A 26,195-nucleotide genomic window follows, 5' to 3' on the forward strand; every position below is an offset into this window, starting at 1 on the left:
AGTACTCCAGGCTAGCACCATGTTTCAACCCACCAAGCTACACCCCTCATCTCTGGTAGGAAGAGTGACGTTTACCTCTCCAATTAAATATTTCAGGGCACACTTGGCTTCCAGAATGGTAGCAATATTCTCCCAGCGGTGCTTTGGCCTGTCTTCACTTTCTGCGTCCAGCAGCTTCTGCTGGAGGTCAGCAATCTGAGCGCTCCTTCAGGGAAAGAAATAGTGAGCCTTGTTGCTAGCAGTTTCAACACCAAGGACAGGGGAAGAGCTCTGAGGAGAAACTGCAAAGAGTTTTATGGAAGTAGCAGTTAAATATCATTTAAACAGGATTACGTCATCTGGTTAGGACATGTGCTCAGCAGCTGTGGGGATATACATTCTCTCAAAGCCTGGTGCAAAGTCGATTCCAAAGACCATTCAAATAGCTTCACTAAATGACATACTGGTTGAAATAAACGGGTCATATAGTTGGACCTGGCAAGATTTGTTTTAGGAAGGGTTTTTAATGGTGCACTGACTAATGTGACTTCATCTTGAGGTCACATGAGCTCAGATAGTGATATGATGCTGGCTCATTTATGCAGACACAAGATTCAGGTTGGAGAGTAGAAGGAAAAAAACTCAATATAACAAATGGGTTGGGTGCTCTTTGCTGGGAATGAAGACCAAATTGATACCTATGGCTGGTGTTGTGAGAGGTTATCTTGAAGTGCCTGCCACAAGACTGACAAGTTTCTTGCTTTAAAAAAAAATGTCTTTCCATTTATTTGAATCTTCTTTTTTTAAAGATTTTATTTATTTATTTTTAGAAAGAGGGGAAGAGAGGGAAAAAGAGAGGGAGAGAAATATCAATCAGTTGCCTCTTGCATATGGCCCCCACTGGGGACCTGGCCCGCAAGCCGGGCATGTGCCCTGACGGGGAATCTAACCAGTGACCTTTCAGTTTGCAGACTGGCACTCAGTCCACTGAGCCACACACCAGACAGGGCTAAAAATAGTTTTGATCACTCAGAGTCCATGAAAGGGTCTCAGAGACACCCAGGGGTTTAGGGATCACACTTTGAGAACCCTGGTCTAAAATGTAGTCTTATCCTTCAACAAGCTTACAATCTTTCTAGATTGACAAGACTAATACACGTAAAACAGTTAATCAATGTCAAGATAACATATATCGCCTGTATCTCGTGACTGAGTACTGTAAGTTCTGAAGAAGTTTAGAGAAGAGGGAAATTAGTGAGGGATGAAGGGTCAGGGAAGGCTTCTTGGAAGAGGTGGGCCAGAACACTTCAGAATTGTTTCCTACAATATGCCCCTTCCTTTTGACAATTCTGACAATTCACGTCCTTCAGTGATTTCAAATTTTGGATTATGGCTCATCAACTTTCGGAAAATTCTCTTGATTAAACTCACCTCTGTCTGATTGCCCTCTAGTTGGCACCTGCCCTACATTTAGGTAATCATTTGCTCATGCACAGCGGTATGCAGGTAAATCTTTAACAACCAGCAATTAAAAAAAAAAACAACCCTAGACCTGATTTATGGATTTTGCTGGTTTCTGTGGTGTAAATTCTCTCACCATGGCTAATCGTAAGCTATCCACGGTTTACTATTTCCACTGGAAACCAAGGATGACACCACCTGTTTTATCTCTATGTCCCAACTGCTCCCAGTGCAGCACGGAGTAGGAACTTAAATGCTGACTTTACAGATGTGTCCAAAGATAAACAGCTAGCGTGTGTTGCTAAAAACAAATGAAAGATCTCCAGGCTCTTCTGAGCAATGAAATTCAGTGATCCTAAGAAACTATATAATTTCTAAGTTCTGATTCTTCTAGAATTCATAGATACTTAAAAGACGGCAGTGATTAGACAGGTTGTGTAAGCATAATTTCTGGTCTTAGGGCCAGGCAGGGAGAAAGAGAAGAATGTTCAACGAGCACCTCTGATATGCCAAGTACTGTGTTATGTGCTTTACCTATATGTTCTATTCTATCTACTTTGCAAGGTCTCCTACTTCTGTGTTGTTGCTCTTCTGGTATCATTTTTGGGGGCTCCCTGAAGTTTTGTGTTGAGTCAGTTCTGCATCAAAATTTGTGGTGCAGCATAAAGAGCATGGGCTTTGGAGTTAGACCAGGTTCTGAATCCTAGCACTGTATCACCTTTAGCAAATAACTTCAGGTCTGTGAACTTCAGATCTCTAAAGTGAGAAGAAAAATACATATCTCGTAAATACCTCATAGGGAGGGACTGAATGAGAAAATGCATCTAACATGTCTAGTGGTATGTCTATTTCAAAAAAAAAATTTGCTACCTTCTGTTGTTTCTCCACAGTTAGAAAGCTTCTGAATCACTAGGTTCTATTTTGATCCCAGGCATAATTTTTATTTGGAAAATCCTCACCCAACAATATATTTATTGATTTTAGAGAGAGACAATGATATATTTATTGACTTGAGAGAGAGAGAAAAAAAACACTGATGTGAGAAAGAAACATTGATTGCTTGCCTCCTGTATGTGTCCTGACCAGGAACCAAACCCACAACCTAGGTATGTGACTTAACCTGGATTTGAACCTGCAACTGTTTGGTGTATAGGATGATGCTCCAACCAGCTGAGACCCCGACCAGGGCCAAGCATACCTTTTTATAATGCCTTTACTGCAGTCCCATTACCTGAGTTCCATTTCAGTCTCTAGGCTTTCAATCTGCTTTGTAATGGAATCCTCTAAGTCAGAAACTTGACCAGGCAGTTGAGCAAGTGAGAATGTGCGTCTCTGTAAAGAAGAATCGTGGGAATGGGGTTGAAGTATTACAAGGGACATAACCCTCCAAAGTAGTCAGGGTGTGTGGGGAGTGCAGGGTCTGATCATTGGTCAAATATTTCGATAAGGACACTTACCCGGAGCTTAGGAGGTAGATTCTCCCCAGATTCCTGTTTTTCTTTCAGTTCAGCCAGATCCTGAGCCAGGATCTTTCTGTCTTCGAGAAGGTCATTCAGATGGCGTTTGGCTTCCTCAGTACTGACCATAACCTCAATTTCATTTCCAAGCCAACTCTAGAAAAGAAATCAGTGATGTTGGGTTAGGGATGAGGAATCTTTGGCCCATGGGCTAGATTCGGCTCCAGACTTAATTTCCCTCAGACTAGAGCTCATATAACTAGAAGTATGATTTCCACTTGTGCCTACTCTGATCAAAAATCCCAATAGTTCTCTGAGAGCCTTTAACAGTAAGATCCCAGAAGGTCACAAGAAAGAGACTTTCTGCCGAAAAATCTTTCTTCAAATATCCTACATTTCTCTGTAGCCTGTCTTTATCACCTCCATTTTAGATAAACCTTCCTAGATAAGGACAAAATAGAACAGGGGAGGTTTTGAATAGTATAGGACAGGGATGTCAAATTCATTTTCACCAGAGGCCACATCAGCCTTGTGGTTGCCTTCAAAGGGCTGAATGTAACTTTAGGGCCGTATAAATGTAACTACTCCTTAACAGTTAAGTGAGAGCTTGGTGCAGCTTCCGGGTAGAAACAAGGTGGAGGGCCAGATTCGGCCTGCAGGCCTTGTGTTTGCCTTATACCACCTGTGGTATAAGAAATGGAGAAGCCAAGTATTTATATGTATGACCCATGGATATGAACTAAGGGGGGGTGGTAATGCTGGTGGGAGGGGGGGAATAAAGGAAGGAAAATGGGACAACTGTAATAGCATAATCAATGAAACATACTTCAAAATACATGAAGCAAACCAGACAGAACTACAAGGAGAAAAAGACAATTTCATAATTCTAGATGGAGATTCGAATACCCACCTCTAACTGATAGAATAAGTAGGCAAAAAATCAGGAAGGATGTAGTAGAAATGAACAGCACAGTCGATCACATAGACATGGCTGGCGTTTGTAGAATACTGTCCGACAACAGCACAGTATACATTCCTCTCAAGTACACACATGTGCCAAAATTGGCCGTATTCTAGGCCATAGTAAGTCTCAGTAAATTTGAAAGGATTCAAACCATACAAAGAATGTTCTCTAACCACAACAAAATTAAATTAGAAACCACAACAGGAAGATATTTGGAAAAATCCCCTAATATTTGGAAACTAAATAACATACTTCTAAATAACCCATGGGACAAAGAAGAAATCAACAGGGCAAGTGGAATGTACTTTCAATTGAATGAACAGGAAAGTGCAACTATCGAAAATTGTGGGATGTCATTAAAACAGTACTAAAGGGGAAATTTATAGCACTAAATGCCTGTATTAGAAAAGAAGAAAGCACTCAAGTCAATGCTCTCATGTTGCTCAATGGAAGAGGGTTTGGGGGGGCTGGGTGAAAAAGGTGAAGGGATTAAGAAGTACTGTACCAATTAGCAGTTACAGAGTAGTCCCAGGGATGTAAATTACAGCATAGGGAACATAGTCAATATTGCAATAACTACGTGTGGTGCCAGGGGGGTACTAGACTTATGGAGAGATCACTTTGAAAGTTACATAAGTGTCTAACCACTATGCGGAGTATCTGAAACTAATGTAATATTGAATGCCAAGTGTAATTGAAAAAGATAAAAATTTAAATTGAAAAAAGGAATGAAAAAAAGCAGGAGCCAATGAAAACCAAACCAGAAGTAAAGAAATAATAAAGATCAGATCAGAAATCAATGAACTTAAGTTTTTTAGGTATTTTTTATTGTGGTAAAATATATGTAACATAAAATTTAGCATCTTAGATATTTGTACGAATGAGCTAGTTCTCTGCCAAACCTCTAGCCAACATGATCAGGAAAAAAGAGAAAAGGCACAAAATGTCAATAACATGAATGAGATAGATGACATTAATATAGCTTTTACAGTCATTAGAAGAATAAAAAAGGGAATATTATGAAAGACTTCATGCCAAAAAATTTTTATAAAGATTTTATTTATTTTTAGAGAGAGGGGAAGGGATGAGAAAGAGAGGGAGAGAAACACAAATGTTTGGTGGCCTCTCACATGCCCCATACTGGGGACCTGGCCCACAACCCTTCCCTCTCCCTAAAAATAAATAAATAAAAATCTTCTACAAATACAAAACAAAAAGGCATACAGAATAAGTAGAAATAAATAAAACTGTTCCCATTGGCAGGTGCCACAATTGCCTATGTGGAAAATCCTAAGGACTACAGAAAAGCTACAAGAACTAGCAAGTACGTCCAAACAGTTGGAAATTGAAATAAAAAATCATTTCTAATCTCATAAGAATATATCATACTATTTGACAAATGTGTTAACACCTGTACCCTGAAAATGAAAATGCTGCCAAGTGAAACAGAAGACTTAGCTAAATGAAGAGGTGTAGTATGTTCATGGAACAAGACTCAATGTTGTTAAAATGTAAATTCTCCTCAAATATACCTATAAATTCTAAGCAGTCCTACTCAAACTCTCAGCAGACTTTTTGTACAAATTGATAAGCTGTTTCTAAACTTTATATGGAAATGAAAAGGACCTAGTCACCCCAAAGCAATTTTGAAAAAGAATAACAACTTTAGAAAAATAATACTGCCTGATTTCAAGACTTATTACAAAGCCGGAGTAATCAAGGATAGACATGTTAAATCAGTGGAATGGAATCTAGAAATTGACTTATGAACAATTGACTTTGACGAAGGTATCAAGTCAAAATGAATCATAGACCTAAAGAGAAAGCTTAACACTATGTGACTTCTGGAAGAAAGCTTAGGAGAAAACCTTGTGACCTTCAAGATTCCTTTTTTTAAAAAAATTACTTTATTGTTGTTCATTTACAGTTGTCTGCATTTCCCCCATAAGATTTCTTAAATAGAACATGAAAGCCCTTCAAGTATGAAAGAAAAGTTTCGATGAATTGGTTGGCATCAAAATTAAAGCTTTGTTCTTCAAAAGATACTGTTAAAAATCTAAAAGGCACCCTGACCAGTGTGGCTTGGCTGGGTGTTGTCCCACAAAGCCAAAGGTCACTGGTTCGATTCCCAGTCAGGGCACATGCCTGGGTTGTGGGTTTGGTCCCCTGTCAGGGTGTGTAAGAGAGGCAACCAATTGATGTTTCTCTCTCACATTGATATTTCTCTCTCTCTAAAAATAAATACAATCTGGCCCTGGCTGGTATAGCTCAGTGGATTGAGCACAGGCCTGCGAACCAGAGGATCGCGGTTCGATTCCCAGTCAGGGCACATACCTGGGTTGCAGGCTGGTTCCCTGCAGGCCAGCTCCCAGCAGGGGACGCACAAAAGGCAACCATACATTGATGTTTTTCTCCCTCTCCCCTTCCCCTCTAAAGGTAAATAAACAAATAAAATCTTAAAAAAAAAGGAAATAGTCCTTTATTAAAAAATAAATAAATAAAAATAAATACAATCTTACATATAAATAAATAAATAGATAAATAAAATCTTTTTTTAAAGATTTTATTTATTTATCTTTAGAGGGGAAGGGAAGGAGAGAGGGAGAGAAATATCAATGTATGATTGCCTCTGGTGAGTCCCCTGCTGGGAACTGGCCTGCAAGCCACGCATGTGCCCTGACTGGGAATTGAACCGCAATCGTGTGGTTTGCAGGCCTGCGCTCAATCCACTGAGCTACACCAGCCAGGGCTAAATAAAATCTTTTTTTAAAAGCCTATTCCTGAATTTATGTAGAGCATATAAAGAATTGTGACTCAACAATAAGAAAAAATACAACCCAATTAAAAATAGGAAAAAGATTTGCACAGATATTTCATAAAACATGTGCCAAGTAAGCACATGAAGTGGTGCTCAACATTGTTAGTCATTAGGGAAATGAAAACGAAATCACAATGGAGTACTACTACCCTCTACCACAATAGCTAGAATTCAAAGGACTGACCACATTCAAACTACATATCGTTAGGGAAGTATGGCAATGGGAACCCTCATCCACTGTTAGTGGGAACATAAAGTGGTGCAATCACTTTGCAAAACGATTTGGCAGTTACTTAGAAGTTAAAATACGCATCCTCTTTGATCATGTGAGGCCACAGGGAGAAGACCGCTGTCTAGAAAGCGGGAAATGGCCCTTCACCAGGAACTAACTCTGCCAGCATCTTGACCTAGGACTTTTCAGCCCCCGGAACTGTGAGAAAGAAATTTTTGTTGTTCATAAACCTCAAAAAAAGTTAAAAAATACATACTTATTATAGGAGCCAGCCATTCCACTCCTAGGTTTTCTACCCTCCACAATAAAACATGTACACACACAATGACTTGTCCGTGAATGTTCAGTACAATGTGTTTGTAGTAGTCAAAAACTAAAAGCAAAAGTCCATCAACAGGTGAGTGAATTTTAAAAAACTGTGGTATCTCTTATAGACAGGGATGCCACTTGGCAATAAAAAAGGAAAGAAGTACTCATAAACACCCACGTGGATGAATGTCAAACTAATTATGTGGAATGGAAGCCAGAAAAAAAATACTGTATGATTAAACTTTATAAAATTCTAGAAAAGATGAATATATAATGACAGAAAGCAGATGAATGGTTACATTGAGGTGGGGGGTAGAAAGGTGGACTGGCGGGGAGGGAGGGATTATAAAGAGTACAGAGTTTTGGTTGCAATGGGCACCAATGTTATCTTGATTATGGTGATTTCATGGGGGCATATCTGTGTCAAAACTTATTAAATGGTACACTTTAAATATGTACACTTTACTGTGGGTCAGTTATACCTCAATAACACTACCAAGAAATTTACTGAACCTCAAGAAGTGCAGGGACAGAAAGGGCTGTCTACTCTTGGTCTTTGACAGCCACTTACATATTCACTGCTTTAGGAAATAAGGCTTTCGGGTCAGCCTTCAGATTTTGCAGCTTCCTTCTAAATGAAAAGAAAGCGATTTCCCATGTTCGCCTCTCCCCAATACACAAAACAGAAATGTCCATGCAAACTGTCCACACCTTCACTCGAGTGGCGGTGCCTTCCATCCCACGGCTCTGAGTCTCCTTCCGCTTATCTGCAACTTCCCGTTGTCTCTGGAGAGCATCCTTGAGCCTCTTGTTGGCAGCTGCTGCCTAAATAAAAACAGCTCACAGGAATGTTGAATTGCAGAATAAAAAGAACATTCCAATTTTTAGCATATTAGTAGAGAAAAAGAAAAAAAATGTCTATGGTTTGAGTTCCCATGGGAACCAAGTTTCTAAGTCTCCACGTCAAATGTGCACCTTTCCTAGGCTTCAAAGTCGGTACTAGTCAAAAGTTCCCGCTTGAGAGCTCGGAGGGTGGGGGGCAGGGGGAGGTGCACATTTCAAGGATGTACCGCACACTTGAAAGCATCTGGAAATGTCACATACCAATATTATTCTGTGATGTTTTGGAAAGAAGGAAGTCTGATTAGAAAAAAATCCTTACGTGAATAATACCACTTTCACCAGGTTATCTGCTCACATTTCCTGGCATATAAAGAGGGGTAAAGACTTAGGAACTGCTGGGCAAGTTTGGCATCCCTGGTTTCTCAGGACAGTGGCTCATTTAAGGGATGCTGCTTTGCCAGCATCTAAGCAATCCACCTGACTCAGCAGACTGGATTTTCTTACCTCCTCAGTTTTACGTCTAAGCACATTAGACTGTTTCTCGAAGTTTCTTTCAAGTTTCAGCAGCTCATATTGCCTCTTTCGGTCCTGAGAAGAAATAAACCAGACTTTTAATTGCTATTCAGATCACTAAAATTAAATCTTATAATGTAACTAAAGAGTTTTTCAATGGTATAGTCATTATGGAAAAGAAGAGATTCCTCAAAAAATTAAAAATAGAATTACTATAAAATCTAGCAATCCCACTATTGGGTGTATATATCCAAAGGAAATGAAATCAGTATCTTGAAGAGATATCTGCATTCTCATATTCATTGCAGCATTATACATAATAACCAAGATATGAAAAGATGAGTGGATAATGAAAATTTGGTATATATACACCATGGAATATTATTCAGCCATAAACAAGAAAGAAACCCTGTCATTTGACACAACATGGATGACAGACAAATACTGTATGTCTTATATGTGGAATCTAAAAGTCAAACTCACAGAACCAGAGAGCAGAACATTGGTTTCCAGAAACTGTGGGATGGGGAAAAGGTTAGCCAAAGGGTACAAACTTTCAGTTATAAGCTGGCTAAATTCTGGGGATCTAGGTATAGCAGAGTGACTATAGTTAATAATACTGTATTGTATACCCAACATTTGCTGCAAGAGCACATCTTAAGTATTCTCAACACACTAAAAAAAGGTGATAGATGCGATATCTCAAATTTACTCTTCTCTTTCATGAATGTTAGGACTATTCTGGGTCACTTGCATTTCCATATGAATTTTAGAATCAACACGTAAATTTTTGCAAATAAGCCAGGTGGAATTTTGATTGGGATTGAAGCTGTACATCAATCTGGGGTGTATTCCATCTTAAGAATATGAAGTTTTCCGCCCTGGCTGGTGTAGCCCAGTGGATTGAGCATGGGCTGTGAACCAAAGGGTCGCCAGTTCAATTCCCAGTCAGGGAACATGCCTAGGTTATAGGCCAGGTCCCCAGTGGGGGCCACATGAGAGGCAACTACACATTGATGTTTCTGTTTCTCTTTCTCTTTCTCCTTCCCTTCCCCTCTGTCTAAATATAAAATAAAAATAAAAATCTTAAAAAAAAAAGAATATGAAAATTTCCTATCTATAAACATGGGTTATCTGTTTATTTAGATCTTTAATTCATTTAATGACGTTTTGTAGTTTTTAGTGTCTAAGCCTTATGACTATTTTGTTCAGTTGATTCCCAAGTATTTTATTCTTACTGATGCTGTTATAAATGGAGCTGTTTTCTTAATTTCATTTTTAAACTGTTAGTTGTAGAAAACAACTGATTTTCATATGGTGAACTTAAATCCTGCAACCTTGCTGAACTTGTGTATTAGTTCTAATGGTTATTTACATTTTCTAGGATTTTCTATATACAAGATCATGTCATCTGCTAACAGAGATTGTTTTGCTTCTTTCTTCCTAATCTAATCTGGATGCTTTTTATATATTTTTCTTTGTCTAGATGCCCGCGCTAGAAAGTCCAGGGCAATGTTGAACAGAATGGCAAGAACAGATATCCTTGTCTTATTCCTGATCTTAGGGTGAAAGTTATTCTTTCTCTAGTGAGTATAATGCCAGTTTCAGGGTTTTCATTAATGCCCTTTTATAAGTTTGGGGAACTTTCTTTCTCCTCATTTCTTGAGTACTTTTTTTTTTTAAATCATGAAATAATGTTGGATTTTGTCAAATGCTTTTTCTGTCTATCGAGATGGTTGTGTGGTTCTTGTCCTTGATTCTACTGATATGGTGTATTACCTTAATTGATTTTCAGATGTTAAAGAAGGCTTGCCATTTCTTTGACAACCTTACTTGGTCGTGGTGTGTCATTCTTTTTATACGTTGCTGGATTCGGTTTATTCATTTTATGTTGAAGAGTTTCATATCTATATTCATGAGATGTTGGTCTGTGGTTTTCTTTTCCTTGGATGTCTTTGCATGTTTTTTTTTTATCAGGGAAACACTGGACTCATATAATGAGTTGGGAAGTGTTCTGATTTTTGGAACTCCTGAAAATATGGTATCATTTCCATTCTTACATTTTTCTAAGTAATAACCTACATTCACCTTAGATATTTTTGTGATAAGGGTAATTTCCTTTTTTTTACTATTGTTTCTTTTTTTATTTTTATTGCTGACACTATTACAGATGTTCCCATTTCCCCTCCCTTTGCTCACCTCCACCCAGCCACCACCCCCCTTCTCTCTGGCCATCCCCACACTGCTGTCTGTGTCTGTGGGTCATGCATGTATGTTCTTTGGCTGACCCCTTCCCCTTCTTTCATCCAGTCCCCCTCCCCTCTGACAGCTGTCAGTCTGTTCCATATGTCCTGTTTCTATTTTGTTTGCTTGTTTATTTTGTTCATTAGAGTCTACATATGAGTGAGATCATATGGTATTTGTCTTTCTCTGATTAGCTTCTTTCACTTAGTATAATAATCTCCAGGTCCACCTGTGCTGTTGCAAAAGGCATTATTTCTTCTTTAAATGGCTGATAGAACTCAGTAGTGTAGTCATCTGTGCCTGTGCTTTTCTCTCTGGGAAGTTTTAAACTACTAACTTAATCTCTTATTACAGGTCTGTAAAGATTTTCTATTTCTTCTTCAGTTTTGGTAGTTTCCATCTTTCCAAGAATTTTTCCATTTCATCTAGGCTTTCTAATTTGGTGGCATATGGTTTTCATAATAGTCCCTTATAATCATTTCCTTCTGAATTGTTAGTAGCAGTGGCCCCTCTTTCACCCCTAATTTTAGTAATTTGAATCTTCTCTCTTTTTCTTATAAAGCATACCTAAATGTCTGTATTTGCTGATCACTTCAAAGGACCAACTTTGGGAATTATTGATTTTCTCCATTGTTTTTCTACCCTCTATGCCATTTGTTTCTATTCTAACCTTTAATACAGTATTTTTCTCTACCTGCTAGCTTTGGTTTAGTTTGCTGTTCCTTTTTTCAGTGCCTTAAAGTAGAAGGCTAGTTTATTGGTTTGAGGTCTTTCTTCATTTTTTAAAAGATTTTATTTATTTCTTTTCAGAGAGAGGGGAAGGAAAGGAGAAAGAGAGGGGAGAAACATTCATGTGTGGTTGCCTCTAGTGCACCTCCTACAGGGGACCTGGCCCATAACCCAGCCATGGGCCCTGACTGGGAATCAAACTGGTGACCCTTTGATTCACAGGCCCATGCTCAATCCACTGATTTATACCAGCCAGGGCTCTTTCTTCATTTTTAATATGGGCATTTACAACCATAAATTTCCCTCTAAGCATTCTCTGGCCTTATCCCATAAGTTCTGTTATGCTGTGTTTTTGTTTTTGTTCATCTCAAGTTGTCCTTGTGATTTCTTCTTTCACCCATTATTTAATTAGGAGTGCATTGTTTAATTTCCTCAGATTTGTAAATTTCCTAAATACATTGGAAAACATACTTTATATTATTTCAATCCTTTTAAATTCATTTATGCATGTTTTATGGCCTAACATATGTATGGTCTATCCTGGAGAATGTTCCATGTGCATTTGAGAAGAATATATAGCTTGCTGTTGTCAGTTGGAGTATAGATGTCTGTTAGGCCTAGTTCGTTTACAATATTTTTGAAGTCTTTTACATCCTTGCTGATCTTGTGCCTAGGTGCTCTATTATTGAAACATGTATAAAGGACTCATGGACAAAAACACCGGGGAGGAATGAATGTCGGAGTGGGGGTGGGCAGGGCAGAGCAATAGGGGAAAATGGGGACAACTGTAATTTCAGTAAAAATCTTAAAGAAAAAAGAAAGTGCAGTACTGAAATAGCCAAATATTATTTTTGATTTGTCTATTTCACCCTTCGTTTTGGTCAGTGTTTGCTTTGTGTATTTTGGGGCTCTGTTAGCTGCATATTTTTATAATTGGTATATCTTCCTAAGGGATTGACTCTTTTATTAGTATAAAATGTTCCCTTCTATTTCTGGCAACATTTTGTATTCCAAAGTGTATTTTGTCTATAAAGCCACTTGAGCATTGTTATAGTTGATGTGTGAATGATAGATCATTTTCCATCCTTTTACTTTCAACTTATTTGTATCTTTGAGTCCATCACATGTCTTCTGTAGACAGCATATCTTGTTATAGACCTTGAGTTTTTTAAATTCAGTCTGACAGTCTCTGCCTTTTGATGAGGCTGTTTTATCCATTCAAATTATGTTATTTTTGATATGTCTGGATTTATGTTTTCAAGTTTACTTTTTGTTTTCTTTTGTGTTTCTCCATTCTTCCTTTACTGCTTTCTTTCATATTAAGTGAATATGAATATTAATATAGCATATTAATTACTTTAATCATTATTTCAGTATGTTTTTGAGTTATATTCTTGGTAATTGCTCTAGTGCTTATAATAAACATCATATCAGATTTATGATGTATAAATTTATATTATACATCATATAAATTTGATTTATATTAACTTAATTCCAGTGAGATCTAGAAATGTTATTTCTGTATAGCTGTTTTCTCTTCCTGTTTTTGTGCTGTTATTGTTATGCATATTATATCTATACCCCCAAAATACATTATAGTAATTATCACATTATATAATTTATGTCCTTTAAACAAGCTGAGCTAACAGGAAAGCAAGTACATGTTTGTAGAATTTGTTCATTTTGACCCTTCCTATTTTTCCTCATTTCTTCCTGTAGATTCTTCTTACCATCTGAGGTCATAACCTTGCTGAAATAAAACTTTGCTCCCAGCCGCCTCCTTTATCTGGTATTGTCAAATATTTCCCATTTCTGTATATTATAGGCCCATCAATACAATTGCATACATATCATTTTATACAGTTATTTTTCAAATCAAGTATGAGAGAAAAGATAATACACAATTACACTCTTTTAGAATTACCTATGTAACACCTTTATTGACCCTCTTTGTTTTTGTATGAACACACGTTCAGAGTCAAATTACTGTTCATATCACTTGCTTTCAGTCTGAAGTTTTTAGTATTTCTTGTAATGTAAATCTTGGCTTTGGTTTAGCTGGGAATGTCTTAACTTTGCCTTCAATTTTGCAAGAAAACTGCTGTCTATAAGATTCTCGGTTGACAGCACCTTTAGGTCTTAACTTCTCCAAACTCTTTCCCCAGATGCAGTCAGTCCCCTTACGGAAGGCAGTATTCCTACGGCTGAGCCTGTGGCCTGCCACTCCCCTATGGGCAGAACCTCTGCACCCCAGCTCAGGGCCTGAGGGCAGGGACAGCAGCTTACTTCTCTGAGTGACATTTCTGTTCTAAGTAGGATGCTGTGCTGGGACAGTAGACCCTATTTGTTTTTGGCTTGCCTCTCCTGACAGGGAACCTACACCCTATGGTTAGATGGGCTGGGGTAATTAAGGCCTCAGTACTCCTGGCCTTGTGCAGCACAGGTAAGGCTTTCACCCTATGTGTGGGGGCTTCGTGGGAGAAGGGCCACACAGACCTCCTGACTGCTCTTGCCTTGAAACAGAGCTTCAGTAGCATGGAGTCGAGGGGGATGAAACGGGAGAAGCCACAGCCATAGACTGGAGGCTGGGGCTTATTAGGGGGAAAGGGGAGTTGGTGGTGGTTCAAATGCCACAGATCCTTGCTGCTATTACTAAGATTAAGCAGAGTTCCTTGAATAATTGTTTATTTGCTGTATGTCCTCAGGACAGTTTCCAGAGATTTTTAGTGGTTGTTTTAATAAATTTTAGCAGTTGTACTTCTCTTACTGAGTGGAGTCCATGAAGCTCCTGCATGCTACCCTTCTGAAGTATATCTCTCCTTATTTCTTGACACATCACATTCTGGCCAATTCTAAAAGTGTCTCCAAATTGATGTCCGTTCCAAGAACACTTATGACTCTAATTTAGGCCCTTACTCTCTTTCTGGAACATGCAATGTCTTCTTAACTTGTGTTCTGGCCTCCAGTTTCTTAATACTTCAGCTTGTTCTGCATATTATTCCCAGACCTATCTTTATAAAGCACTACTTAGCTGATAACACTCTGTTTCTCAAAAATCTTTACTTGGCTAACAAAATAAAGTCCCAGCTTCTTGGATTTTTAACAATCCAGCTTCAACTTGTCTTTCAGACGAGATCGGGTGCGTTCAGGGTGGTATGGCCGTAGACTCAACTTGTCTTTCCGATGGAATCTTTTACTACCACCGTCCATCCCACCTGGGCCATTGGCCACTGGCCATTCCCTGAATATGTCTACAAAGTCATCATCCTGCTGCCCCACACACAATGCCTGCACTTATCTCTGTGAAAATCCTCCCTGTCATTCAAGGCCTGTTCATCACCTCTCATCTTTTTCACTCCAACTGGAAGTGCGCTTCCCTTTCTGAACTATTTTGGTGTTTCAGACCATTTGTAAAGCACAGATGTCTTTATTCCTTATATCGGAGAAAACCATGCTTATGTCTCATCTTCCCCTTAAACAAGGCATTCTTCAGGGGCAGAGTTCACATACTACTCATCTTTCTATTTTCCATGGTATCTACTGGGTAGTACCTTGCACATAGTAGATATTTCATAAGTAGCTATTAAATTCACAAATGTGTCACTTTTGAAGATAGTAGTTATTTGAAAAAAACATGATTTAGCCCTGGCTGATGTAGCTCAGTGCATTGAGTGCAGGCCTGTAAACCAAAGGGTTGCCGGTTCGATTCCCAGTCAGGGCACATGCCTAGGTTGCAGGCCAGGTCCCCAGTGGGGGGTACTCAAGAGGCAACCACACAATGATGTTTCTCTTCCTCTCTTTCTCCCTCCCTTCCCCTCTCTCAATAAATAAATAAATAAATAAATAAATAAATAAATAAATAAATAAAGGCCTGGCTGGTGTAGCTCAGTGGATTGAGTGCAGGCCTGGGAACCAAAGGATCGCGGTTCCATTCCCAGTCAGGGCACATGCCTCGGTTGCAAGCCAGTTCCCATCAGGGGACCCAAGAAAGGCAACCATACATTGATATTTCTCTCCCTCTCTCCTTCCCTTCCCCTTTAAAGATAAATAAATAAAACCTTCAAAAATATATAAATAAAAATAAATATATGAAAACCTTAAAAAAGAAAAGTATTAAAAAAAGAGAGAAAAGAAAAAAAATAATTTAAGGTCCATTAGGCCAGAGAAGGGTTTATTACCTTTGAGGAGGGTCGTTACTTACTCGTTCTTTTAATTGGATTACTTCTTTGTCTTTTTGTTGCTTCCACTGTCTAAACTTCTCAGCATCCTCTTTCATCTGACGCATTAACTGTACCCGCTGGTTTTTCATTACCTGGAAAAACAAAAACCAGCACAAGTATTAGTTACCTGCATTTTTTTCTAGGTTGATGTGCAGATGGAGAGCCTGACCATTAAGAAGAGTGCAAACTAAGCTGAGAAGGCCACCAACAGATTTTCAGATCGGGCTTGCCTGCATCTGTACCTGGAAACCCTTGCTGTGCCTACACAGGGTTTCCAGGTACAGATAACACAAATAAACACTCTGAAGAAGTAAAAACAAACATGTGCCCACAAGCTAAATCCAGCCTTAAATTCATGGTATATAAATGAAATTTCAAGGAAGTATCTACTAAGCCTCAGGACAAACCCATCTAGCTGCCGTTGTATCCAAAGTGTTCAGCACAAGTGGCCTATCACTGGCACTTTGCAGGTCCACTGAACATTCAATAACTGAAATTTTTCTCTAGGTGTCTGACATTTTGCAACAACTTTATGAAATTATTTCACAGGACCATGGAAGGTGGTCAGGATATTACCGCTAAATATTAAGGTATCTTTGCCCTTTGGTTTCAGAGAATCTAACATTACACTCTGAATGTCAAAGAAGGGTTTTGTTATTCACATTCTAGATAACCGCTAGAACAATGTCCTGAAACAGGGACATTTGTGGAGACTCGCACACTGGAAATGGTGACCCTGTCTGCTACTTTCTCACCTGACATCACCGCTACACTACAATTCCAAATGGAACACCTATGCTTGTAAGTTTCAGTAAGGTAAACGCAGGAATGAGAGGTTAATACCCGTATCTCCTGGTTCAGTTTGGAGACAGTATGCTCTGTGGATTCTTTCAGCTTCAGAAGTTTGGACTGTTCATTCAGTTTCTTCTTCAGATCAGCTATTTGACCCTCTAGCTCCTGGAGTCGTTTGCGGCGGCGCTCACTCAACCTAAACACAGAGGCTGCAGAAATGAAGACCAGCAGCAGCAAAGCCTGACTTCAGAAGACACAGCATTAGACTCCCAGGCTTATAACCCAGATACATATGAAATAGGTGACCAGTCACATAACCATCTTTAAATATGAAATACCACCCAAACAATCAAAACTGTCTCAATAAGGGGGCCTTAATATATAGTCAAAGAACAATTTTTATGAGTATGTAACAACGCCATTGCCTCAATATAGCCCCCCATGCCACTGTGTGTTAAAGGGATGGTTCTTTGAAGCCATTTCACTTCATTTTATCTGTAAGAGATAATTTCAATAATGATTACACAGTACGAGACAGAAAGGAAACATTTAGCATAACTTTTAAGAACATGATGCTTAGACTCAACAGAGAGATGTAACAGAGGCACCGAGTGAAAAGAAGGCAGAATAGCGATTAAGGCAGAGGTTTGAGGGGAAGTAGGATATTCTGGTTAGCTGTCTTGGTTTTATTCTTAACTGACTAAGAAATGACTAGACTGATTTTCCATTTATTAGCTTGCACATTAATTCTAATCACAAGTCAATTTAACATCAGTGCGGGGAGAAACTGTTGCTGTCTGGTAGGTCTGCCAGTCTTTTAAAACCCAGCTCCAATGCTAACTCCTCATAAAGCCGTCCTGGGCCATGGCAGCCTAAACCAATATGTCCCGCCTCCGAACTCTTTGAGCAATAACTACCTAAGAAATTCATCTGGCTATTAATCCTATGCTGTGTGATGGCATTCTTTTGCTGTCACTATTACATGTTGTTTATCATCTCAATGAACTAACTTCTTTTGTTTAGCTCTGCCCTCCAGAACAAAGTTGAAAGTTCATGGCTTTTGCTTCTCCACTTCCTCTACAGCTCCTCATGCATGGTAGGAACTTGATGTGATAGTTATTGACTTTATTCTTACTTGGCTTGGTTGACATCCTTCTTTGTTGTCTGAATTTCAGCGAGCAGTTCTTCCTTTTCCTTTTGCAGATTGATGACTTCCAATTCTAGATTTTTTATGTTATCCTACAAATGTTATAGGTCAGAGAGAAAGGCATTAAAGGCATGGGAAGAAAATCGCTTCAACATTCCATGTCTTAAGAAATTATGCATTCAGTTTCACCCCTTCAATTGCACACTAAAAACATTTGTACTTGATTTGATGGAGATTGATGTTACGTAGTGGGAAAAGTATGGACTTGGAGTCCAGGGGCCTGGGCTTGAGCCTTGATTCCAGTGCTTATGACTAAATATCTTAAGAAAAGTCACTTCACCTCTTTTACCCTTAGTTTCTGTGCTGAACAGCATTACTGTAACAGGCGTGAGACTACTATCTTTAAAAAGTCCTGCTTGGAAGTTTGGTCCTTGGCTCATGTCTAAAAAACTTGGGTTTTGGTAGGGTTTCCACCATTCCGTAACTGACAAAAGTGGCTCCCTATTCCCAAATTGTGAGAACAAGACGATTTATCCTGAACACACGCTTTCCTTCTGAGAGTCTAGAGTTCCGGTATGTGCTGGGCAGAGAAGACCTAGATAACTGGCCCCTGGTAAAAACCCTGGATTCCCAGGCTCAGGGAAACCTCCCTGCTGGATATTTCACACATGTTGTCACAATCCTTTCCTGGAAAAAGAAGGTACGTTCTGTGTGACTCTGTGGGTTTCCTTCAGACTTTGCCCCTATGTGCCTTTGCCTTTTGCTGATTTTGCTTTGTACCTTTTCACTGTAATAAACCTTAGCTGTGAGTGTGACCACATGCTGAGTCCTGTGAATCCTCCTGGTGAATCATCAAACCTGGGGTGGTCTTGGGGACCCCAAGAGTTTCCCCCTCTATCTAAACACTTAGCCACACCATTTGCGTCAAGGGGTTGTTGGGAAGATCAAATAAGATGAAAAAAGTAATGACATTCTATAAACTGTACAGAGTCCCACGAACATCCCCATATTCAGAACTTTCAAACATATACTCAATAGCAACTGTAGTTCTGCGTGCATTCAGGAAACACCTGAGCTTTGAAGACTGGGGAAAACCCAATGGACAGATTCCTTCCTGTTATCACAATGAAAAAAGATGAAAGGAAAATGATGAAAAGTGAAAGAATGGTTGGCAGCCAACAAGAGTATATGCAGGCCCTAGACCAGCATTGAAATGACACCAACAAGCAGAGACACGTTGGGTGGGGCTTTAGCTGAGAAGCTTTCTCAATAGGCACAAACTTTTCCAGGAAATATCACAAGCCACATCAGTGTAACCAATAAAAGTCGAACTCACTGCTTTATAGTTGCCTCGCATATTTAAATTGGCAGGAATGTACATGTGTGTATACTTATAGAACACATAAGGATATTCTTGTAAAAAAACCCCTCCAGATAATGTATACAAAGGGCAAGTCCCCTTGACTGCCCCACCTCTGCCAGAATTCCAGTCTCCCATCCAGAAGTGACCACAGTTACTGGCTTAATGCAGGACTTCCAGATGGTTTTCTAGATGTTTACATATTCTAGACATTTATACATATATGTAAATCCATAGACTACATGTAATTAATAAGTATATGTAGAAAATGCCTAAAATATATACTGTATGTAAATAGATATAAAAATAATATATAATGTATATATACACACATATATAAATGTGCATATATGTATGTGTGTGTACCTATTGAAATATATTAAAGATAAAAAGAATTACAGTTAATGTATATATTATTCTGTAACTTCTCTTTTTTAAAAACCTGGTCTTGGAGATTTATTTATATCATTGCATATATAGAAGAACTATCTCATTCTGGTTTTCTGCCATAATGAAATATTCTTGTACATGCCTTCCATGTACATGTGCCAGTTTTTTCTAGTACAGACAAGTGGAATTTACAGGACCATGAGGAGTACACATTTTCAATTTTCAAAGATACTACCAAATTGTCCTCCAAAGTGGCTATTCCAATTTATGCTCCTGCTAGCTATATACGTGTATGAGAGTATTTGTTTTTCTGTACCCTTGTTAACATTTGATATTACTACCAGACTTCCAAATTTGTACCAATCAGAAGGGTAAAAAATAGAATGTCTTTATTATATATGCCATAGTCAGTCAATAATTGTCTCATCAACTCCACAAAAGGAATTATTCAAATATTTTAGTCCTAGGCTACTGTAGCTCATGGTAATCTTCATTAGTCAGGACCTATACCTCCTCAAATTTTTCTATGGCAATGCTTCACAGTGATGGAAAAAGTATTGCTTAGAAAGAGAGACAGCTCTGACTGGTTTGGCTCAGATGGTTGGGCATCACTCTGCAAACTGAAAGGTCATCAGTTCGATTCCCAGTCAGGGCACATGCCTGGGTTATGGGTTGGTCTCTGGTCAGAGTGCAAATGAGAGGCAACGGATTGATATTTCTCCTTCACATTGATGTTTCTCTCCCTCTCTTTCTCCTTGCCCTCCCCTCTCTAAAAGTAAATAAATAAAATCTTTTAAAAAAGAGATAGCAATTTACATGTGATTTAAAAAGTACTGTTTATATTAAGATTTCTTTTTTTGATTCTATTTTCAATAAATTTCATTTTTCAATTACAGCTTACATTCAATATTATTTTATATTAGATTCAGGGGTACAGCATTTATGTCCCGTTAACTTTTAGGTTTTGGAGCACAAGTATGTTTGATTTCCATGGATAAAAGGACAGGTTATCTTACAACAGCTGTATTATAGCTCATTAGCAGCACCTTCTCATATAGCTAGTACTAAACTGGGGGGACATGTCCCCATGTTTCCAGGCAAGAGCACAAGAAAAGAGGAATAATTTCTCAGCCTAAATGCTAATCCTTTGTTTACTCTGAAAAGGCCAAAAGACATTCAACTGGGGGGAAAAGCTGCATTTTCATGTCCTGTTAACATGAAAGATCGAGCTACATATTTAACTTGCTCCCTCCTGAAATCCCACTAAAAGGATCTAAAAGAAGGGTATAAGTCAGCAAGGATGAAAAGAGCAGTCAGAAGATATAAATACATTTTGGAAAGTGAAAACAGTTGGGTGAGTGGTAACTGAGCTAGCAGAGTGGCAAAGCTAAAATATGACTCATGCAGGACAAATGGCAAGAAGAAACAAGCCGATTTATCCCCTAGAACCACAGAGAGGAGCAGAGGTTTCCTCTCTGGACACACCAGACCTAACGGGTTGAACTCACAGATACCTGACACAGAGAAAGGCAGGGATAAAGTATCATCTGCTGATAGAGGATTAGAGAAAAGTCTGCATATGACTAGAGAGACTCCAATTCCCTTCTTCTCTCTGGGTTACCAGAAACAGGGCATACCGCTGCTCTGCCCACATAACTCCCGGCAGGAGAATGAATAAAAGATTTCGGACTGATCAGCCCAAGGGAAACCCACACATACAGAACTTCCTATTGTTTTTTTTTTAGTGCCTCGCTGTTAAATATAAATGGACAGCCAAGGATCACTAGAAATTTGCGTCATGATTCTTACCTGAAAGAAAGACCGAAACAAATACACTAAAGGAAGAGATTTGGAGAAAGAGGTAAGGCAGGAAAGAGGAAAAACTCAAGAAAATTTAATTTTTATCCTTAGAGATGAGCATTATATCCATAAAAAAGAAGAAGATGAGTGAAGAAATAACACAAGAAAACCTTCTATTAAATTTCTAGATGGAAAGGACACCAAGAACCAAGCTCAATAAATGAGAAAAGACTCATACCAAGGCACATCACTATAAAATTAAATTACAGTTTGGGACAACAAAAACATCCTAAAAGTTTCCAGAGGAAAAAAATACAGGTCAAGTAAAAAGCATCATAAATTATAGTGGACTTCTCAGCAAAACTGGAAATAGAAGACAATAGAGCAAAGCCTTTGAAATTCTGAAAAACAAAATTCCATTGTAGAATTCTAAACCCCACCAAACTAACAAGTGTAACAACAACAACAATTTGCAGGCATGCAATTGTTTAAAACATGTTCCTTTCATGCATACTTTCTTAGAAAGCTATTCGAGTTGTACTCCACCTATGCAAAGGCGTATCCAAAGAAGGAGGAAGACACTGAATCTGTTTCAACACAGATATGAGGAGTGAATCAGATTCCCAGGATGATGGTCACTGGTTGATGGCTGGACAGCAGGCCTAGAGAAAGCAAATCAGGACAGAAGGTTCCAGGAGGGCTATCTTTAAGAAAGAAATGCATAGCCAACTGAGCTGCCACTGCACAACGAACAACAGAGAGTGACTGCCTATAGAAGTTGGGGGAAATACCATAGGTCTCTAGGGGCAGAGGAAACCACCCAGGACGGGAGGAACCGGTGAGCGCCATTGTTGACGGTTCTCCTAGACCTGGACTGTTCTATTCAGGTTTTCAAGTGGACCCGCAGGGCGCTGGAAGATGTCCCCATCCTCTCCTACTGGAGCGAGACCCAGCAGAAACATGAGAGTGCCACTGCGTGCAGGAAAGGGGCCCCTCCACCAGGAGATTGATCCAGCAGGTGCAACTGCTTTGTGCCCCCACTGGGCCACACACACACGGGGCTCCCCTACCTGGACAAAGTATGGAGCCAACAGAACACTGCTGATCTGCAGTGCAGGGCTGCTCTGTCTAAGGAAAGTACAGAGACAGTGGGGTGCTACTGTGTGCTCATGGGGGGCTGCCCCCCCTAGAAAGAGTAGGGAGCTGACAAAATGCTATGGTGGCCTGCCCACAGCACTGCCCGGTCCACACCCATTAATGGGGCTGCCCAGCTGGAAGAAAGTGTGCAGTTAGAGAAACTTTGTAGTACCCACTACCACACTGCCCTGTGTGGAGTGAGTGGGTTGCTGCTCTGCACGTGCCTATGCAGGAGCTTCTGCCTGCACCCATGAGAGAGTTCAAAGTACTGTGTGCATCCAACAGGAGAAATGGCAGAGCTAGTAGGGTACTGAGCCACAGGCAGGCAGAGTGGCCCTGACCAGACCCTGCTCTAGCTGTGGATAATTTGAGCAACAGGGCACGTACACAGGGCTGCCTGTGGAGTGAGAAGGGTGTGGCTGAGCCTGTAAGGAGCTGTACTGGCCAGAAAGGGAACAGGACTAGCCAAGTGCTGAGGTGCGCACACATAAGCCTGCCCCAAAGGGAGGGGTGGTAGAGCTGCTGGGGTCTACAGATGCAAGCTCACAAGGCCATCCTGCACAGACCCAGTTGGGACCATAGACAGTTCAAGCAACAGGACACACCAACAGCCCAGGGGGTAGCTCCATGTACATCAGGCAACCCCACCCAGATTATAAGGGCAAGGAAGCAAGCACACAGCAAGCCACCCCACCCAGAACACACCCCTTTAGCCCAGGTGACACACCAGGCAGGCTCTGCACACACCTGCCCCAACTACAACCTGCCTGCCAAAACTATTCAATATGCAGTCTACTTGGAAACCATGGTTTCAACACAGGGAGAGATACGTGTTCCATCCAACTCCTAGGAGCAAACACAAAGACAAACAAAATGGCGAGACAGAAGGATATGCCCCAAATGGAGGAACAAGGTAAAACTCTAGAGGAAAAACCCAAATAAAATTGAGGTAAGTAATTTGCTTGATAAAGAATTCAAAGAAACACCTTAATCACCAATTCAAAAGAACTTATGCACCCCAATGTTCATAGCAGTGCTATTTACAACAGCTAAGTGCTGGAAGCAACCTAAGTGCTCATCAGTAAATGAGTGGTCAAAAAACTGTGCTACATATACACAATGGAATTCTACGCAGCAGAAAGAAAGAAGGAGCTCCTACCCTTTGAGATAGCATAGATGGAACTGGAAAGCATTATGCTAAGTGAAACAAGCCAGGTGGTAAAAGACAAATACCATATGATCTCACCTACAAGTGGAACCTAGTCAACAAAACAAACAAGCAAGCGAAAAATATAACCAGAAACATTGAAATAAGGAACAAACTGACAGTAACAGAGGGGAGTAGGGATGTGCATAAAAAAGAAAGAAGGGGAAGGGTCATCAAGGAACGTGGATAGAGGACCCATGGACAAAGACAATGGAGAGGGGGTAGGATTGAGTGTAGGAGGTGGGGGTGGGTGGGGCAGGGGAGATTGGTGGGGGGAAAATGAAGACAACTGTAGTTGAACAACAATAAAAAAAGAAAGAATTTTAACTTTTAAAAAAGAATTCAAAGAAACAGGCATAAGAATGCTCAACAAACTTGAGACTACAATAGAAGGACTCAGAGAACACTTCAACAAAGAGACAGAAAATGTAAAGAAGAACAAATCTGAGATGAAGAACATAATAGCTGAAATAAAATATACATGAGAAGGAACCAACATTAGATTAGTTAAAACAGAAGAATGAATTAGTGACCTAGGGGACAGAATAGTGGAAATCATCCAATCAGAATAGCAAAATGAAAAAAAGAATTTCAAAAAATGAGGATAGTGTAAGAAATTTCTGGAGTAACATCAAGTGCCCTAACATTTGCATTATAGAGATTCCAGAGGAGATGAGAGCAAGAGGGCAGAAAGAATATTTGAAGAAACAATGCCTGAAAATTTTCCTAATCTCAGGAAGGAAACAGACATCCAGGTCCAGGAAGCACAGAGAGCTCCAAGCAAGAGGGACCCAAAATGATTTACAACAAGATATATTCTAATGAAAACAGCAAAAGTTAAAGACAAAGAGTCAATCATAAAGGCAGCAAGAATGGAAACAAGTCACAAACAAGGAAATCTCAAAGACTATCAGCTGATCTCTCAGAAGCAACTTTATAGGCCAGAAGGAAGTGGCAGGAGATATTTAAAGTGCTCCCACAACCTAAAATACTTTATCTAGCAACATTATTTAGAATTGAAGGAGAGTTTCCCAGACAAGCAAAAACTAAAGGAGTTCACCACAACTAAATCGGCCCTGCAGGATTTGTTAACAGGTCTTCTTTATCCAGAAAAGAATGGGCCATAACCAGAAACTTAAAAAATACAGGTAAGGAAAAATATCTCACTGGTAAAGGCAAATCAACAATGATCAACCACTTAAAAAGTTAGTAAGAAGGTTAAATGATAATAGTAGCAAAATTAACTCTAACTATGACAACACAAAACAAAAAGGTATAAAACATGACATCAAAAACAAAGAGGGGAGAGAGGAGTAAATACATATTGCTTTTAGAATGTGTTTGAACTTAAATACCTATCAGGTTAAAATACACTGCTATAGCTATAGATGGATATATATATGAACCTCATAGTAACCATAAACCAAAACCATGCCAAAATACACAAAAAATGAAGGGAAAGGAATCCAATCAAAACACTAAAAGAGACCTCTCTGGCTGGTGTAGCTCAGTGGATTGGGCGCAGGCCTCCAAACCAAAGGATCACAGTTTGATTCCCAGTCAGGGCACGTGCCTGGGTTGCAGGCCAGTTCCCAGCAGGGAACGCATGAGAGGCAACCATACACTGATATTTCTCTCCTTCCCTTCCCCTCTAAAGGTAAATAAATAAAATCTTAAAAAAAACCACTTAAGGAGACCAACAAATCAATAGGAAAGAGATCAAGAAACAGCATAGAATAACAAGAACAGGCAAAAACAAGGAACAAAATGGCAATAAGCACATACCTATCAATAATGATTTTAAATATAAATGGGATTACATGTCCAATCAAAAGTCAGGGCAGCTGAATGGATAAGAAAACAACACTCATCTATATGCTGCTTATAAGAGATACACTCAGATCAAGACATGGATAGACTGAAAGTAAAAAGATGGAGAAAGATATTCCATGCAAATAGAAATTTAAAAAAAACTGGGGCAGCAATACCAATATCACACAAATACACTTCAAAACAAACAAGGTAAAAAGAGACAAGGAAGGATATTACATAATGTTAAAGGGGTCAATCCAAAAAGAGGATATAACAATTGTAAATATCTATGCACCCAACATAGGAACACTCAAGTAAATAAAGCAAATGTTAATATAAATAAAGACAGAAATTAACAATAATACTATAATAGTTGGGAGCTTTAATTCTCCACTTCAATGGATAGATCATTCAGACAGAAAACTAATAAGGAAACAATGGCCTTAAATGCCACATTAAATCAGTTTGACTTGCTAGACATTTACAGAGCTTTTTATCCAAAAACTGCAGGTTACACATTTTTCTCCAGTGCACGTGAAACATTTTCCAGGATAGATCACATGCTAGGCCACAAAACAAGCCTCAATAAATTCAAGAAGACTGAAACTATATCAAGTATATTCTCTGACCACAATGGCATGAAACTAGAAATCAACTATAGGAAAAAATGAAAAAAACAAACAAACAAAAAAACCCAAACCCATAAATACATGGAGATAAAACATGCTTCTGAAAAAGCCAATGGATCAAAGAGAAAATAAGTAAGAAATTAAAGACTACT

General features: G+C 39.2%; 1 protein-coding gene across 5 annotated transcripts in view; it reads right to left on the bottom strand.

Annotated features, from left to right (window-relative positions):
- The window catches only part of KIF4A (kinesin family member 4A), a 116,074-nt gene that overhangs the window by 16,417 nt on the left and 73,462 nt on the right, over nt 1–26,195 (bottom strand). For all 5 annotated transcript variants that reach the window (XM_037060283.1, XM_037060282.1, XM_037060280.1 and 2 more), the window contains 8 exons: nt 17,697–17,800; nt 16,613–16,757; nt 15,751–15,861; nt 8,568–8,651; nt 7,932–8,045; nt 2,898–3,053; nt 2,672–2,772; nt 76–205 (listed from right to left, as the gene is read on the bottom strand). In XM_037060283.1, the coding sequence (XP_036916178.1) occupies nt 76–205; nt 2,672–2,772; nt 2,898–3,053; nt 7,932–8,045; nt 8,568–8,651; nt 15,751–15,861; nt 16,613–16,757; nt 17,697–17,800 (945 nt within the window). The remainder of the gene's footprint in view (nt 1–75; nt 206–2,671; nt 2,773–2,897; nt 3,054–7,931; nt 8,046–8,567; nt 8,652–15,750; nt 15,862–16,612; nt 16,758–17,696; nt 17,801–26,195) is intronic.

This window comes from Sturnira hondurensis, unplaced genomic scaffold (assembly GCF_014824575.4).
Source record: "Sturnira hondurensis isolate 20B ecotype Veracruz unplaced genomic scaffold, ASM1482457v3 Scaffold0011568, whole genome shotgun sequence".
Taxonomy (NCBI): domain Eukaryota; kingdom Metazoa; phylum Chordata; class Mammalia; order Chiroptera; family Phyllostomidae; genus Sturnira; species Sturnira hondurensis.